This window comes from Gilbertella persicaria, assembly GCF_025201335.1.
Source record: "Gilbertella persicaria strain CBS 190.32 chromosome Unknown B0P05scaffold_28, whole genome shotgun sequence".
NCBI lineage: Eukaryota > Fungi > Mucoromycota > Mucoromycetes > Mucorales > Choanephoraceae > Gilbertella > Gilbertella persicaria.
The window spans coordinates 260,905-277,450 of NW_026251989.1; the positions used below are offsets into that span (position 1 = coordinate 260,905).

The 16,546-nt window shown below is 35.1% G+C and overlaps 5 protein-coding genes across 5 annotated transcripts; 3 read left to right on the plus strand and 2 right to left on the minus strand.

The window, feature by feature from the left end:
* Window positions 1–31: 31 nt before the first annotated feature.
* Window positions 32–2,416, plus strand: B0P05DRAFT_572915 (kinase-like domain-containing protein; the record flags this gene model as incomplete). Its single annotated transcript, XM_051581466.1, has 5 exons — window positions 32–70; window positions 146–229; window positions 271–933; window positions 996–1,330; window positions 1,402–2,416. 5 exons carry the CDS (start codon window positions 32–34, stop codon window positions 2,414–2,416), a joined length of 2,136 nt encoding a protein of 711 aa, XP_051433398.1.
* Window positions 2,417–3,415: 999 nt separating this feature from the next.
* B0P05DRAFT_548168 (WD40-repeat-containing domain protein) lies at window positions 3,416–5,126 on the minus strand. Its single transcript, XM_051578994.1, has 4 exons — window positions 4,801–5,126; window positions 3,759–4,753; window positions 3,572–3,708; window positions 3,416–3,520 (listed from the first exon to the last, which is right to left on the minus strand). Exons 1-4 carry the CDS (start codon window positions 5,069–5,071, stop codon window positions 3,451–3,453), a joined length of 1,473 nt encoding a protein of 490 aa, XP_051433399.1. The 5' UTR covers window positions 5,072–5,126; the 3' UTR covers window positions 3,416–3,450.
* A 4,689-nt stretch (window positions 5,127–9,815) lies between these two features.
* Window positions 9,816–10,903, plus strand: B0P05DRAFT_548172 (guanylate kinase). Its single transcript, XM_051578995.1, has 3 exons — window positions 9,816–10,267; window positions 10,313–10,444; window positions 10,496–10,903. The coding sequence occupies exons 1-3, from the start codon at window positions 10,153–10,155 to the stop codon at window positions 10,816–10,818; spliced, it is 570 nt and encodes a 189-aa protein (XP_051433400.1). The 5' UTR covers window positions 9,816–10,152; the 3' UTR covers window positions 10,819–10,903.
* A 1,578-nt stretch (window positions 10,904–12,481) lies between these two features.
* B0P05DRAFT_158233 (cytochrome P450) lies at window positions 12,482–14,651 on the minus strand. Its single transcript, XM_051573109.1, has 3 exons — window positions 14,524–14,651; window positions 13,216–14,440; window positions 12,482–13,168 (listed from the first exon to the last, which is right to left on the minus strand). The coding sequence occupies exons 2-3, from the start codon at window positions 14,268–14,270 to the stop codon at window positions 12,598–12,600; spliced, it is 1,626 nt and encodes a 541-aa protein (XP_051433401.1). The 5' UTR covers window positions 14,271–14,440; window positions 14,524–14,651; the 3' UTR covers window positions 12,482–12,597.
* A 1,175-nt stretch (window positions 14,652–15,826) lies between these two features.
* B0P05DRAFT_548180 (eukaryotic translation initiation factor 5A) lies at window positions 15,827–16,530 on the plus strand. Its single transcript, XM_051578996.1, has 3 exons — window positions 15,827–15,861; window positions 15,916–16,122; window positions 16,184–16,530. The coding sequence occupies exons 2-3, from the start codon at window positions 15,917–15,919 to the stop codon at window positions 16,449–16,451; spliced, it is 474 nt and encodes a 157-aa protein (XP_051433402.1). The 5' UTR covers window positions 15,827–15,861; window position 15,916; the 3' UTR covers window positions 16,452–16,530.
* The last annotated feature ends 16 nt before the right edge of the window (window positions 16,531–16,546 follow it).

Sequence of the window (16,546 nt, forward strand, 5' to 3'; positions counted from 1 at the left end):
TCCTTATATTGGGGTGATCGAGACAACCATGATGTACCACTCCCAAGATCTACAAGATCGCCTTATTTCAGTAAGTTTAAAATTTCAATTCAAATAGAAGGAGAAAGTCAAATTAATAAAAAACATGAATTTCTAATCCAATCAGGTTTTTACACTGTTTGTTGAAGAACCTTCGAGGCATCTGATTTTGATTCGATTTTACGAAGATTTCGAAGAATTTGACAGAAGAGTAAGTGTGTAAAAATGACAACTAGAGACTTAGTGGAATAGATTAAACATTACTCGAAAAAATTTAAAACAAATTTACCCAAGTTACAACGGGAACAAGAAAGTGAAAGCATATCCGAAACTGACCATAGTCAAACAGAAATACAACAGCAGCAACAACAGCAGCAACAACAGCAGCAACAACAGCAACAACATAGTTTTAGAAAGAAAATTCTCTATAGCTTCTCAAAAAAGTCTAAACATTCGAATAGACGTAGCAATTCAGATAACATTGAAAGATATTTACGTCATTGTGTAAATGATTTAGATATTCAATCATGCTCACTTTTTAAAGAATTCCTTCAACCACAAAGAGAAGAGGACAACGTCATTTTAAAGGAGGTTGTTCAGTCTTATGTTGAAGAAGAGCACGAATCTGCTCTGCAAAGCGTTACGAGCAGCAGCATTAGGCAACGAGGCATTATTATAGAAAATGGTCCTACACCACCACCTGATGATCATGATGCTACTGCAGCATCTTCTATTTATTCCTACTCCTCTTTTCCTTCTCATATTGAACCAGTTATTACGCCACTCCAGCCAAGACCAAACCAACAAACACAGCATGTTACTGACGAAAGTGACTATAGCTCTTCTTTAGCACCTCGCGTTACAATTCAAGATTTCCAGCTAATTAAAGTAATTGGAAGAGGTTGTATGGGCAAAGTAAGTTTTGTAGCACTTGTTAAAAGCACAATTAACAAAAAAAAATTTTTTTTCTTTTATAGGTACTTTTGGTCCGACATAAAAGTTCTTCACGTCTTTTAGCATTAAAGGCTATCTCCAAAAAAGCTGTCATTGAACAAAGCCAGATAGTTCATATTAAAGCTGAGCAACAAATCTTGTCTGACATTGCGTCTATTCACCATCCTTTTTTGATCAAGCTTCATTATTCATTTCAAGACATGAACCAACTGTTTCTTGTGGTTGATTATCATGTTGGAGGCGACTTGGCAACTCAGCTCAGAATCAATCATATATTGCCACCTGAAAGATGTCGGTTTTATACCGCCGAAATTGTATTGGGAATTCAAGAATTACATCGTTTAGGGATCCTGTATAGGTAAAAAAAAAAAAAAAAAAAAAAAAACACAAGATGTTCTATGGATTATGAAATTCATTTGTCCTTATTAGGGATCTTAAGCCAGAAAACATCTTATTAACTGCAGACGGTCATCTGGTCCTTACTGATTTTGGACTCTCAAAGCAGTTTTATGACGGCCTTAGTTTAGAAGAACAGAGGACTGACACATTTTGTGGCACAGCAGAATATTTGGCACCTGAAATCCTGAATGAGCAGCCTTATTCGTATGAAGTAGACTATTGGAGTATGGGCACCATCCTGTTTGAAATGCTGACTGGAATTACGCCTTTTTGGGCTGAAAACCGTGACGAAATGTATCGCCGCATTCGTCAAGATCCACTTCAGTTCCCAGAATACATTGATATAGAGACAGCCGATTTTATTGCACGGTTACTTAAACGAGATCCAAAACGCCGTCTTGGCAGTGGACCCGATGGACCTATTCGCGTTCGTTCCGATCCTTATTTTGAATTTATTGATTGGAATCTTATTTACACCAAGCGAATCAAACCGCCTTATGTTCCCAACTTGTATTCAGAAACTGATTTTAGTCACTTTGATAGTGAATTTTTGCGTCTCACACCAAGATTGTCACCTGTAGGAAGTGATTACATGCTCAGCCAAAGTTTGGATCGTGCTTTTGAAGGCTATTCCTATACAAATAGGGAAGAGAACTTGTTGGATTCACCCCCTTCAGAACTTTACAGTATGTCTGAATACCCTCCTCCTGTCACTCTTATGGATACGGCTATAGCTCAATCTGGACTTGTTGGAGGAGGAGGAGGCACACGCTATTTTGTGTATAACGACAGTGATGATGTGATACCATATGATGAATATGCAGAGAGTATGATGAGCAGTAATGACGATATTCATTCTGCAGATTTTGTTCGTCGTAATAGTGGCACTTTCCAACGCTATAATGATGATGATGAAAATTATTATCCACCTAGACCTGCTAGACCTGTCACAAGAAGTAATTTGTCAATGTCACCAGCGTCAAGCCATCGTCGCACAACCAACACATCCGCCTCTTCTATCACAAACAACTCTTCCATTTATTAAGGATAGAGTACATACAATATGAAAATTAGACACCCTATTTTATGACACTAGTTAATTTATACGCTCTCCTCTTTTTTTTTTCTTTGAGGCAGGTTCTCAAAGTTGATTTATATAGATAGATAGAAAGAAAGAACCCCTCTTATTTTTTTTATTGCTACACAAACCATCAAAACAACAAACAAACAATTCCCCCCTGTCAACTTTATACCTCTCTTTTGTAATACCAAGATTTTTTTATATCATTAATAATAATTACCAAAATTATAAGCTTATATAATGTATGCTTTAGAAAAAGAAACTACTTTAGTATTCGAGTTAGGTTTGAATGAATTGAGAGCTATGACTGGCTGCAGTTTGTTATTCCAGCGCTATTCTGATTATTTGACTATAGACCAGAAAAAAAAGGGAGCAAGCACAAGGCAGTGAAAAATACAGAACCACTATAACACCTTGCTTCTATAAGATTCTGCTATAATTGCTTACAGGACTTGATAATAAATTATTGCTACTGATAAATTTATGGAATAATATTGATCTATTCATAGTGTTCTCCATAATAACCCTCTCTAAGGTCAATTAACTCCAACCAGAGCCAAAAGACTAACTCAACTCTAGTCGCAATGTTATAAAGACAACCATTGTTAGCTGAAATGTCAACTCTGTTTATGAAATAAAGACTTTCAAGTAAGCGGCTATATCTTTTATACAAAGACAGCAAACTGTTCAATTCAACCCCTTTTTTTTCTCACGTTGTTTTTTTTTTTAGTTTTGTAGATAATTTTCCATTACGCATTCAATATCCGTTTTCGGAATTGTTTTCAAAAGCGGTATTTGACTAGACACATCTGCATGATAAAATCATGCATTGATTTAGTACTGAGGATAGTAAACTTTCTGAATAATTGTCAGCTAACATAAAAAAAAATATACGATTGGCTCATCAAGGAACAAAGGAGCTATTGTTTTCATTCGCCGCGGAACGGCAACTTTACAGTAAAATCCGGGGTAATATTTTAAGGTTTATTAGATGAAATTTATGAAATACATAAAGGAGTTAAATCACTTCCAAAGTCAATCACCATAACACGGTTCTCTTGTCCTGAACTAAACAAAACGTTAAGTACAAATCACTTTTTCTTACTTGTCATTGCTTACCTGACTATACGAGTTCCTGAAGATAAAACGCTAAAAATCCAGCTTGAATGACCGCTTTGGAAACTAAGGATACAAGCACCAGTCTCTGCATCCCAAACTTTGATTGTTCGATCGTAACTACCACTCACAATTTTTCCCTTTACAAAAGCATGAATTTCACATGTCAAGTATTTTGTATTTCTCTTACCTCAACACAGTCAATAGAGCGTATCATACCAACATGACCAATCAATGTATTGAGACATTCTCCAGTATCAATATCCCATACTTTGATCTTTCCTTCTAAACCTCCACTGAATAAGTGTTTACCATTGAATCGGACACTTGCTAATCCAAGTCGATGACCTTCCATGGTTCTGAGACATTCACCCGTTCTAACATCCCATAACTTAAGTGTGGCATCACCTGACGCTGACACAACTTGGTAAGAATCTTCTATTGCTTCAATAGCATTGACTGAAGCAGCATGACCTATCATTTGACGTAATTCTGTGCCTTTCTCTTTATCCCATACACGTAATGTATGATCTCTTGAAGAAGTAACAACCATGTCCTTGACAAAACAAACATCAAGCACACTATGACCATGTCCCAAAAGACGATGAATAGGGATCAAGTCAGGTAAAGACCAGACAGTACAGGTAGCATCAGAAGATCCAGTCAAAAGGGTAGTTCTGTCCTTATTGACCCGCAAACTCAAGATACTACCCTCATGTTCATGTTGAATTGTTCGAACACATTGGTTCGTCAACACATTCCATATTTTTAATGTCTTGTCCCGGCTACCACTGACCAACAAATGAACGTCTATCCAAGCCAGGCAATATACACTATCTTGATGTCCTTGTAAAAAGCGGGTATTTACCTTTCCCGTCAACCAGCGTTTGCCTAATTTAAGGTGATTTTGATAGAGTTTCAAATTAGTGGAAGGTGGCATGATGCTTGTTCTCCTTTTTTTTTGTCTTCTTAGTACAAGTGATAATGATGTATCTTGGTCTGTAAGTATACGAGGAGGTACGGATCCAAAGTCGGCATACAATAGTTTTCGCCATAACTCATTGTCATGACAAACAGCATACATTTGACTACAGGTGCGTGAGAATTTCTGAACTGAAGTGTAGTCCAAAAAGAATAGAATATTGGATATGATCTCATTAGGTAAATTTGTCAGTGGTGAAAACTCTATGAATCATTATTAGTAAGTCATATGACGATGTAATGTAACGTACTAGTTGATCTAGTGCTAGAAATACTCTGCGAGTGATTGTAGTCGTTATGACTTGACTGATAGCTACTAAATGAGTAGAGAGAGGAAGGTCGACGATGTGGAATAGTTCCTCGAACTCTAAATTTGGTCAAAATGGCTGAAGATGATATTTGTAATTTTCTTTTCAGAGGCTTAAGTGTATATGAGCTATTCTGTGGATTTAAGCATTTCGTCTTTGCCGTGGTTCCATCTTTTCTTGGTGAAATAGTAATATAGGTTGGAATACATATCATATTAATAACAAGTAGAAAAGTACAATCAGGGAAAAGACTAAAGTTTATTAAAGAGATATTTATAATAAAATGATTTACAATGTCAGACACACATGAGAATATCTAACCATAAGCGCTATTGACACATTTTCCCAGAAAATGTAATTATGCCGTATTTATTCACATGAATGAATACAACAATTGGCTTAATATGAACCGCTGTATTCTTTGTACCAGAATATGTGCTACAAAGGTCGGAAACAAGACTGAAATAAAAAATGTTTTTTTTCAAAACCGGCTAAAGACTGGAAATATATACTGTTATTCATTGAGAAAGATATCAGTTACCTTCCAAACCAAAGCCTAAGAGAGTACACATATATGTATATATTGGCCTAAGTATAGTTCTTTCTTGATCAAACTCTTTTAGATTGTTGAAGCTATGTGTATAGTGTGAAAAATCAAAGATTTCTTGATTCTTACTTTGCTTATGCATTGAAATTGCTATTAACTAGCTTAAGAAATCTTCAGGTGATTTATTTGATAATTATGTCTTGTTCTGTTTGTTCAAGTAATCATAAAACTTCATTTACTCCAACTAGCTTTTTGCAGGGCAAGTGGGCCAAATTATAAATTCCGGATTTTTTTTAATTTATCTCAGAAATTTTTTACCTTATGTTTGTGAAGTGCATTACTCGATCAACGCTTGACTTCAGCTCTCGAAACCTTAAGATAACAGTCATGATGTTTATTTGATTAAAATAAAAAAAAATAGAAATCAATAACGAGTATGACCGCCTTTGGCATCAATCACAGCTTAAGATTGATCGGTCATATTGTCGATCAAGCGTGTAGTAGTATGAATGTAATGAATTGAAGACTATCTTATTTTTAGCAATTATGCAATTGACAAGATAGTGGTATTCAACTACCTCCTCGTATCTGTGTAAGTATTTTACATATACTGGTTAATATATGTTACTAATTTGTTTCTCTTTTGTCTCCCTTCTATTCTCTTCTCTTTCTTAAGTCTAATGTAAGTAACAATATAAACGTTACTTATGTATCTCATGCCCTGCTTAGTTATGATTTAATTTTTGCTCATTTCAATAAAGTGTAGCTGTGAAAGTCCAAAAAATTTACCAATGCTCAAGTCCAATTTTTTTTACCGCAAGCGTTGGCCTGGTTTACTTCAAAACAACTTAGTCAAAAGAAGATAACAATAGTTGCAAAAAAAAAAAAGAGAAAGAACAGACGGACGGATCGCCTGTCGGCTTAAAGTAATAATTCTAGCTCTTATTGCAAGGATCGACATTCATGATTTATAAGCTCCTGTATGTAAGCTGTTCATAGTTATTTTCTTCAAGCTACCTCCTCTCAGATAAGCTTCACTCTTGTAACTCAAGAAAGAAACTAATATATTGTTAGTTCATTGAGTGCATCCTAATTGCCACCATTGTGCATTAGCTTATGAAGAAGCAAATGGCCTTTTTCTATTGACAAAATCAAAAAATCTTTACTAAAGTATGTTTTGCTGAAGATTACACTCCAACTCCACGCGTTAATTAAGGTATCTTGATTTTAGCGCTTCATCTTTATAAACAAGCTATATTTGTATCATACAAAAGAAATTGAAAGTGTGCAATTGAGAATATATAAAAAGAGATCAACTTGCTAACATAAAAATACCAACGGCGAATTAGCAGCCCGCCGTAGGCGCTAGCTGGAAACCCCAAGAATGCAGGTCGATAATTTTTACCGAAGCTTGGGTAAATCCAACTAGTGATGAATAAAGAGAAAAAGAAACAAAGTATATTTAGACGAAATAGTTTGGTACTTTGTATGTATTTTGCTTTATCCCTACACTGAATAGAATAGTGTGTGAATTTTTTTCGTGTGGGTCCAAGCAGGAATTGTCTAGAAAAAAATCCCGCACATAACAGCTGCTTCCCCGCAATTTGAAAGTCGTTAGTGCCAGGTTAGAGTTCATGACGCTGTAAGGGACAATTTGACTGAAAGTGTATTATAAACTAAACTAAAGTTTGAAATAAAAGGGGGAAAAGAGATTTCTTCCTCTTTGGTTTACTAAGCATATTATATCTTATGATATCGATAACTTTCATGTATTAATTTAAACATGTAAAAATCTCCTAATTTACTATCTGAATACGCTTACAAGTTCTTTCAAACAAAGGTATGTCAGATAACTATAGTAAAAATAAAGGGTTGACAAAAGACTCGGCTTAAAGTTGACTAGAGGCCAAATGTGGGGTAAGTTCAAAGAGATTCACCACTGTTCAAAAAACTTGCCCAATAATATTTTACGAGGCCTATGGACATGTTCACACTTACTTGCCAAGTCAATATGACATGTTGGTTGCTATAAAAACGTTTAGGAATTAGATCTTTCGTTCTTACCCATACTTATTGATTGTTTGCTTTAATTTTTTATTCATTGATTATAATTTGAAACAAACATGTCATGTTGATCTGCACTTGTTTAAATGATAAACACACTTTTTTATGTTTGTTACATAGTTAGTGAATGTTTATTATAAGGACTTAGTTACACAACTATTTAAACTTAAAAGAAAAAAAAGAGACCTGCAAGCTTGTTTTATTCCAGTATTTCTCTATTTACATGTCAATTGATTTATGACAAAATGCATATGCTTTACTTAACGTGTGTAATTTCTCAGAGTGATTGAAATGACATAAACTTGTATCACTTGCAATGATGTATAGAGAGGACAATGGAAGTGAAATTGTTTCAATTTTTCTTATTTACACATGTCAGATATTTACGTACTTGCTCATGAAAGGCATTGTTGTACACGTTACGTATAGCATAAATACATTCATTTCTTTCCTTTTACGTAAATCAAAGCATGCAGGTCAGTTCGACTGTATAAGCAGCAAACATATGTATTCTCTTGGGTAGAAAGGGCTAGAAGATCGTCACTTTATACTTGCTTGTTCAACATGTACACTCTCTTTTTTGTGTGGTTGTAAAAAAGACTAACAAATGTTTAGTGTAGCGATCAGACCAGAAACGTCACACAAATTTAGTAAAATTGTCTGGACTTAGTGAAACAGAAGCCAATCATGAAGGTAAAAACTCTACTTTTTTTTCTGAAGAATGAATTATAGAGTGTGAAATAAGACAAAGAAAATAATATGTATTGAGTCTACATAAAGAAAGAACTGCCCTGAACTATTCTGGAATTGCTCTTATCAGCCCTTCATCAGCCCTCTTAAAAAATGAGTACATTGTAAAACAAACAACGTTACATAAACAAACTTAGAGTTATGATAGGACTTTATACAAAGTGTGGTCAACTTAAATGAAAGTCATTCTTCAGCGTATAGAAATCCTGTCGTTCCATTTTTATTTTATTTGATCTACATCTATACTTGAATTTCATTTGTTTTATTTCTGATAAACTATTATTTTTGATAAAAGCTTCTTTTTTTTTATAAACCTGCCCAATAAGACTTGAAAAGCGCTGATCTTTTTAGACTATCTAATAATAGCAGGAAAGACATTATTGGTTTGGATCTATTTATACAAGACCAAATTGACAGGTCTATAATCATTTACTCACAAAGAATACATAGAGATCATATCAATAAAGTCGTTTGAAAAGCATAGGAGAATCAAGCTTTATGTTTATATAAATTTGGAATTTAGCTCCTCATTTGTAGATTCCCCCCTCTCTTGCTCTTGAAAGTCAGGTGCTTTTTTGTAATACAGTTTTCCTGGAACTAAGATCTTAATATGTTCATTGTTTAAAGGAAATCGAACATTTTTTTAATTCATAAACAATAGTGTAATTAAATTAAAACAAGCAATAATGGCAGTAATAAGAATAGATAATAATAATGATAATAAGTGTCAATATGTAAAAAAAAAAAAAAAGAGAGCAGTAGTAAATATGTACATATACATAAAGCAAGGTATAATTTTTGTGTGCAAAGAAAAGGGAGAATAAATATAACATTGTCACTTATTGAGAGCGACTTGACATGGAGCGCTTTTTCTTGGATATTGTTGTTAACAATCGCTTTAACTTTGTTGAGAGCGGCTTTTCTTCTTCGCCAAAAGTAGTGGGCGAGGATGGAGCGGAGGAATTACTGCTTTCAAAAGAACTAAATGATTGTGTCATGATAGGGTCGACAATTGTACGATGGTTTTGAGCTGTGCTTGATTCAGTTGAAGATAAAGATGAGAATGATGCTTTGGAAGGTGAGCTTAATGCTTGAGAGTATATGGCAAATTGGTTTGAGTCAAGATCAAAGTGTTCTGTAAATCGAGACATTGTTCTTTCAAGAGCAGATACAGATAGAGAGATCAAAGGGAATCAGAAGAATGAAAGTGAGAAGAAGAAAGAAGTAAGAAAAGGAGAAGGTAGAATAGTAAAAAAAAAACTTGCCAGTATTTATATACTCGCAGAAATATATGCTTTCTTGTATTTTTTTAAAGCGCAACCTCAATTTACCTCTCAAGACGTATCCAATCCAAATTTAAAAGTCCTTGTCAAGTCCTAAAAAAAAGAGAAGGAGATACATACAACTCCGCCAGCGACTATCGTTGTGATACTGCTCCCATGTCAAGGGTATTTCCCAAGTAAGATGGGATCCCCGTTTCGCTCAAGCACATAATAAACACAAGCACTATTTTTAGTTCTAGACCTCAAAACACAACAAATAGAAATTTGATATTTTCTCAATCAATTGGTCCTACCTCAAAACCTCAGTTCTCTCACTCTCACTTCTTTTTGTTTTTTCTTTGACCATTTCTATCTTTTTTTTTTGACTCTTGTAAAGCTTGTTTTAATGTTGAATTGTTTTTTTTTTCTTGTACAACGGCTCCCCTGCTGGCTCAAATACGATAAACTCTTGTCCCACCCGGTGGTCTATTCTCCTTTTCTCTACTTGAGAAGTGTTTTAAGACTCCTCCTTCCAATGAAAAGCTTCGTTTTTAGTAGTGACTGTTATTTATTGAAAATTCCTCTTCTGATATTGTTTTGAGGTATGTCAATTAAAGGGTGGGCAAATCAATCAACCAACTTGTCCTTTTTTTTTTGTTCTATAACTACACGATGCAGACAGCTTCCAAGATCTTTGTCATTTCGGGTCCTTCTGGTTCTGGCAAGTCCACTTTATTGAAACGCCTCTTTAGCGAATACCCCAATACTTTTGGTTTTAGTGTTTCTCGTATGTTCTAACTTAAATAACCTGAATGATTAAGCCTGTTATTAGATACCACTCGTAAGCCTCGCCCTGGAGAATTAAATGGTAAGGACTATCATTTCGTTGAAAAGGAAGATATGATCAAGGAAGTTGAACAAGGAAAATTTATCGAAAGTGCTACTTTCTCTGGAAATATGTATGGTAAAGTGTGAACAGCATAAAAGAAAAGGGTTGATCTAATCGAATTTCAAGGTACTTCAATCAAGGCTATTGAAGACGTTGTTGCTCAAGGAAAGGTCTGCATGCTTGATATTGATATGCAAGGTGTGCAATCTGTCAAGAAGACTCAATTGAACCCCAAATACATATTTGTTCAACCTCCTTCTGTTGAGATTTTGGAACAACGTCTTCGTGGACGTGGAACTGAGAAGGAAGAAGCTGTCTTGGCTCGTTTGAATGCTGCAAAGAAGGAATTAGAGTATGGCGCTACTCCTGGTGCTTATGATCATGTCATCATCAATGATGATTTAGAAACTGCTTACAATAATTTGAAGAAGGCTATTTTTGTTGAATAAGACACACATATATATTTACATACACGCTTTAGAAGATTCTCTTACATTCATTACCATTTCTTAGAATAAATCATGATAATACATATATTCTGCATGGCACTTTTTTTAGTAACACAAAATCATTCTTTGGCAAGCAAATCCAAGCAAGTGCTCTTTAAAAAAAAGTATATCTTCTTGGACCCTCAAGTCTATTACTTTCATTAAAATTTCTGAAAAACGTTAATTGAACTCTAATCATGATGGAAACTTGGCATGTAACTCATATGAAATTCACAAGAAAATAAAAAAGGGAGCAGCACAGTATGAATTGTTTCCTATCTGGATTAGACTGACTTTATTTTATTTTCTCGACTTTGTTCCAAACGCAATCTATTGTATTTAATGTAGATCGGATTGAATTGTTTGTGATACACTCTAATAAATTTCCAAATCCTAAGTTTCTTTCAACGTGGTGTACTTGTGTGTGAGCGTGTTAAAGTTGACTGAGATAAAGATTTAGTGCTAAAAAAAAGTTATGAAAAATCATTCGACGTCTAATTTAAAGAAAAAATAGAGATAATCTTCAACTCTATCAATTGATCTGATAAGAACATCAATGTCATCAAAGAAGAATTACCCGTGTATAAAAGTAAGAATAAAGAGAGGACCCGGTTATAAATTGCAAGCGGCGCATTTTATCAACCTCGTTTTTTTTGAGTAAGTGTAACCAAGTGTCTTTTTTTATTTTTCTAAAATAAACCTCATCCAGTTTATATTAATATCTTTTCTCGGATCTGCAAAACGATCAACTTTCTGGACTCTTTGCAGTATTGTCACTTTTGAAATGGTCTGCCTAGAATCCTATCTATAATAAAGACTATTAATTCTTGGCATTGATTCACTGCAAGGCTAATAATCAATCACTCCTGGTTCTTTTTTGTGTCTTGACAGCTTCTCTATCTTGTATAAAGCTTACTCCATAATTTGAATGATTCAAATAAAACTTGCTAACATAGCAGCGGCAAATTCTGCTCTTTTTTTTTCTTTAATTATTTAGAAACACACTCGCCCTCCTTAAGCTATCTTTTTGCTCGTGGATAAAAAGAAAAAAAAACTAGAGTTTTTATTTGAGCCATCTTTTGCCTTCTTTTTTTTGTCCCACATCAAAGATTACAACAAAAACAATGCAATGTTATATACTGTGTAGCTTATATACGGAAGTACATACTTGACTTTTGATATAATCACCAAGAAACATATGCCACAATCAATTCAAAGTTAAGAAATTTTAGACCTTATTCCGAAAAAAAAAGACAATGTTTTACTACCATGTATGGTGTTGTTGAATCTTCAATTTTTCAAAAAAGAATCAAGTTTATTTAGTCTCTTGAAGCCTAGTTCAGTCATCTCATAAAAAAAGACTTGTGCGTAACAAAAGACTTCCGCAATTGATTTATCTCAACTTGTACGTTCCACGGAACTTGCCACCATCCAGCACAAGTCAATGAAACATGAGTTGCATACGCTTGCAGCATTTTTAACCACTTTTCAAACAAGCTTATGTAATATCTCAAAATTTTGCTTTTAGAACCGATGGTCCTCAATTGTAAGCCTCATGATTAGTAATGTTTGCCCTTCCTTTGTAGTTCACTAGCAATTTCTGTGTTTCGCCATATCAAGTCTTTTTTTTTTACAGAAAGAAAGAATATGTTTTTGTTTTTTTAATAGTAGATAAACAAAGTTTCATAGCATATATAGTACAAGAGGACAAAGAAAGGAATAGTGTATCATGTAAAGGCGTTATATATGTCTCATCCAAAGAATCATATTAGGAGAAGGTCTCAGAGTCAGTTGCTGCTTCTTGACAATCTTGAGGTCAGGCTTTTCAAAATACTGAATATTTTTGATTAAAATAGACAACAGAAGCTTGAATTCAATCAAGGCAAACTTGTATCCAATGCACATACGACCACCAGCCAAGAATGGCATGTATTGGTATGTGTTACCAAGCTTGTCTGGTCTGTTCCAACGGGAGGGGTTAAATTCTTCTGCATCTTCGCCCCAGATGGATTTTGAGTGGTGTAGTACAATAGGAGATAAAAAGACGGTGGTTCCTGCAGGAATTACGTAGGAACCAAGTACGGTAGGTACACGCGATTGACGGCTTGTAGTAGGAACGGGAGGAATTAAACGAAGTGTTTCACGCACAACATTGTTCAACAAAGGCAGTGCATTTAACTCATCATAAGAAGGGATATAATTGTCTTCTTTAAAGAGAGTGCGTACTTCAGCTCTTAATTCGTCTTGAATGGTTTGATTTTTAGCCAATAACCAAAGACACCAGCTTAAACTGACACTAGTAGTTTCATGTCTTTACAAGATTTGTTAGCTATTCACACTATTTATGATAATATGTACCCAGCAGCCAAGAATGTCAAACATTGATTTCTCAGTTCCTCCACAGTAAAACCTTTACCAGTCTCTTCGTCGATTAAGTCGACCATAGTAGCCAAAAGGTTTTTTGGTGCATTTTCTGTCTTATCTTGGGCTTTTCTCTGTTCAATACCTTTGGTAACCAACTTTCGACTCTCTTCTTCCAACCATTTCAAATACAAATTTGTTTGCCTGTTTCTCTGTGTTGGAAACTTGCGCAAGAATGGGAACACAAGTGTCAAAATTCGCATAATACTAATGTCGTTGGAGAAAATATGGAGATAGGCCTGACTCAATTTACTTTGATGAGGCGTGCCTGCAAATTCAAGCGATTTGAAATCCTGACCAAAAGCCCAACCAATAACATCCAAGGTAGCTAATGAAAGACCACTTGAGACCTCGATTTCGGTAAGTTCTTGACCATCCTCTGTCTTAACCTTACTGTCTTGATCGTTATGAATCTTTTCCATCCAAACGTCTCGAAGCAGATGACCGGGTTTGGCCATTAGAGGTAATAGTTCACGTAATGAGTTGACTGAGAAAGCAGGATTGAGCATTCTACGTTGATGGCGATGTGTTTCGCCTTCCGAGATCAATAAGCCATTACCGAGAATACGCTCAAGAAACTTGGATGCTTCAGGTGTCTTTGTGAAATCATATTCTTGCGTAGTCAAAATTTGTTTCAAAAGCGTATCGTCAGTGACTATAAGTCGAGGAATATTCCATTGGCCATGATAAACGTAAATACCACCATATTTTTCGGTCCAGCGTTTGTGTGTTACGCCGGCTTCTTCTCGCAGGATCTGTGGGAAATTGCCCATAAACGGAACCCATCCTACTTTGGGCCCTGGAAGACGATTGAGTGGATGCAGGTATAGACGATACACAATCATTTTAAAAAAGAAGTAAACAATGGTAGTAGAAACACCCAATTGGATTGCGAGTTTCTTGGCGGCCGAGGACTCTAAGCCTGTGGGTTCAAGTACATATTTTTCTATATGTTTTTGAATGGTATCATAAACTAATTGATAGTCGATCATTAATGTAAGTTAAAGAAAGAAAGAGAGAGAGAGAAAAGAAGAAAAGATGCAAAAGACACGGGGACTTTTATCAGTATCAAGCATCGCCTTTTGAAATATCCCAAGTTAGAAATTCGCATCATCGTTTGTCAGTTCCGCGCACTCGAGAGTTACCTAATTCAATGATTATGCTTTAGTGTATCATCAGCAGAAAAAGAAAAGAACATCTTTTATAAGGTCATTATTACATATCAGTATCTTTTTTTTCTCATACCAAAAAACTTGTGTCGATTGGTTGCATAGTACTGCGAATTATATCCAAATACAACTCATCATTTATGCACAGGTTAATCTACATTAAAGCTCCTTAAAAGACTTGCTTAGAATTTGTAAACAAAGTGTCAGCTGAGCTTTGCGTAGTATACACTCAGCCTCAGGCAGTAATTGACAAGCCTTGAGCAGGAGCCAAGATCTTAATCATGAACTTCACAGGATGCTTAGAAAGAACAAGAGATAAGTATGCTTTACACAACCTTAAATGTTTTTTTTTCTTGATAGTACATTTCCAATAAAGGCTAAATGATCAAACGCAATATTTTCTTTTATATTAAAAGTCATAACATTACACATTCAAGTCGGGTACTAACCAAGTTATCCTAAATTTTTATGCTCTTCTCTTTAACGATGCTTTGGGTGGACAACAAACAGCATCGAATAGAGTGTTTATTCTCAGCTTACAATTTTGTCCTATTACCAAAGATGGGAGTTTTTTTTATGTGGCAGACGATTGTTTTTCTCTTAACCCAAGGTACCCTGACAAAGGCAACTCTGATAACAAACAAGAAAGCCACCATATAAGAGATAAGCACAATTGTTGCTTTCTTGAAGAAGTTTTAAGTAATTTCTTTTGAGAGTATACTTGATAGAGCCAACTATTGTAGGATCCAACGCTCTTATAAGAATTTGTACTAAGCATTTCTCAATATTCATGTTGAATGTGATACGATGAGACTTTTAAAGAGAAAAAAGCATTGCATAGAATGAGTAATGCAACAATGCCCTATTATCCGCACATCTTTTATCATGAAGAATTGTTGTTGAAAAAAAGGCTCTTAATGACTTGCCTATTGAAGAATTTTGATCAGAGAATGAAGCGTTCTGACGGAAATAAAAATTGTGCTTGTGGCTTGAGTTCTGAATTAATGGTAGCGGGATTAAGGGTAGCTTAAAATGTTTGGCAATTCTACTCGATGCAGCAGCATTTCATTCATTTGAGTAAGCAGTTTTAATTTGTTTTGCTTGTTCAATGTAACAACCATTCTTAAAGCTAAAAACGAGAGGAACCGTACTCCTTTTATACAAATATGCTAATCCCGATTACTTTTTTTCGAATATCAGTGGCAAATTTAAATAACAAATCAACACTAAGAAAGGACTGTTTCTTTCAGAACAACCCAATGAATGAAGAGGACAAAAGTAGAATACGAACTCAGAAGATATGAAAAAATTTTCAATGTCACTCCCCCGCGAAAGAAGGTATAAAATAAGGACGGTTGTCGCGTGGCTTTGTTTTTTCCCTTTTTTTTCTTCTTCCTCCACTTTATTCCTTGAAGTAAGTCATATCCTTTGATGAAAGTTATCATGACGTTAACCTGTTACTCAATAGAATGTCTGACGATCACGATCACACCTTCGAAACCGCCGATGCTGGTGCCTCTTTGACTTTCCCTATGCAATGTTCTGCTTTGAGAAAGAACGGCCACGTCGTTATCAAGGACAGACCCTGTAAGATCATTGAAATGACCACCTCCAAGACTGGTAAGCACGGTCACGCCAAGGTCCACTTGGTTGGTACTGATATCTTCACTGGCAGGTAAAGAATCAATTTTCTCTTTATTGAAAATTTTTTCTAACTTTTTGATCTAATCTTTTAGAAAGTATGAAGATCTCTGTCCCTCCACCCACAACATGAACGTCCCTAACGTCAACCGTCAAGATTATGATCTTATCAACATTGATGATGGTTTCCTCTCTTTGATGGAAAAGGATGGTTCTACCAAGGATGATGTCAGACTCCCTGAAGGTGAACTCGGTGAAAAGATGGAAGCAGACTTTGAAGATGGTAAGGAACTCATCGTCTCTGTTGTTTCTGCCATGGGTGAAGAACACGCTTTGTCCTACAAGGAAGCCCCTAAGTCTTAAATGTACTTATTTATCTGTTGTATAAAAAGTGTCTTTTGTATAAGAAATTCTTTTATATTAAAGAGCTATAAAACTCAAAGTCTTTCTTTTGTCTA

Coding starts and splice junctions, on each gene's coding strand:
- B0P05DRAFT_548180 (XM_051578996.1), top strand. CDS start 15,917: ATGTCTGACGATCACGATCACACCTTCGAAACCGCCGATGCTGGTGCC. Junction 16,123..16,183: donor ACTGATATCTTCACTGGCAG/GTAAAGAATCAA, acceptor CTAATCTTTTAG/AAAGTATGAAGATCTCTGTC.
- B0P05DRAFT_548168 (XM_051578994.1), bottom strand. CDS start 5,071: ATGATATGTATTCCAACCTATATTACTATTTCACCAAGAAAAGATGGA. Junction 4,754..4,800: donor TTCTAGCACTAGATCAACTA/GTACGTTACATT, acceptor AATGATTCATAG/AGTTTTCACCACTGACAAAT. Junction 3,521..3,571: donor TCAGGAACTCGTATAGTCAG/GTAAGCAATGAC, acceptor CGTTTTGTTTAG/TTCAGGACAAGAGAACCGTG.
- B0P05DRAFT_548172 (XM_051578995.1), top strand. CDS start 10,153: ATGCAGACAGCTTCCAAGATCTTTGTCATTTCGGGTCCTTCTGGTTCT. Junction 10,268..10,312: donor TTTTGGTTTTAGTGTTTCTC/GTATGTTCTAAC, acceptor GCCTGTTATTAG/ATACCACTCGTAAGCCTCGC. Junction 10,445..10,495: donor TTTCTCTGGAAATATGTATG/GTAAAGTGTGAA, acceptor TCGAATTTCAAG/GTACTTCAATCAAGGCTATT.
- B0P05DRAFT_158233 (XM_051573109.1), bottom strand. CDS start 14,270: ATGATCGACTATCAATTAGTTTATGATACCATTCAAAAACATATAGAA. Junction 13,169..13,215: donor TTGACATTCTTGGCTGCTGG/GTACATATTATC, acceptor AATCTTGTAAAG/ACATGAAACTACTAGTGTCA.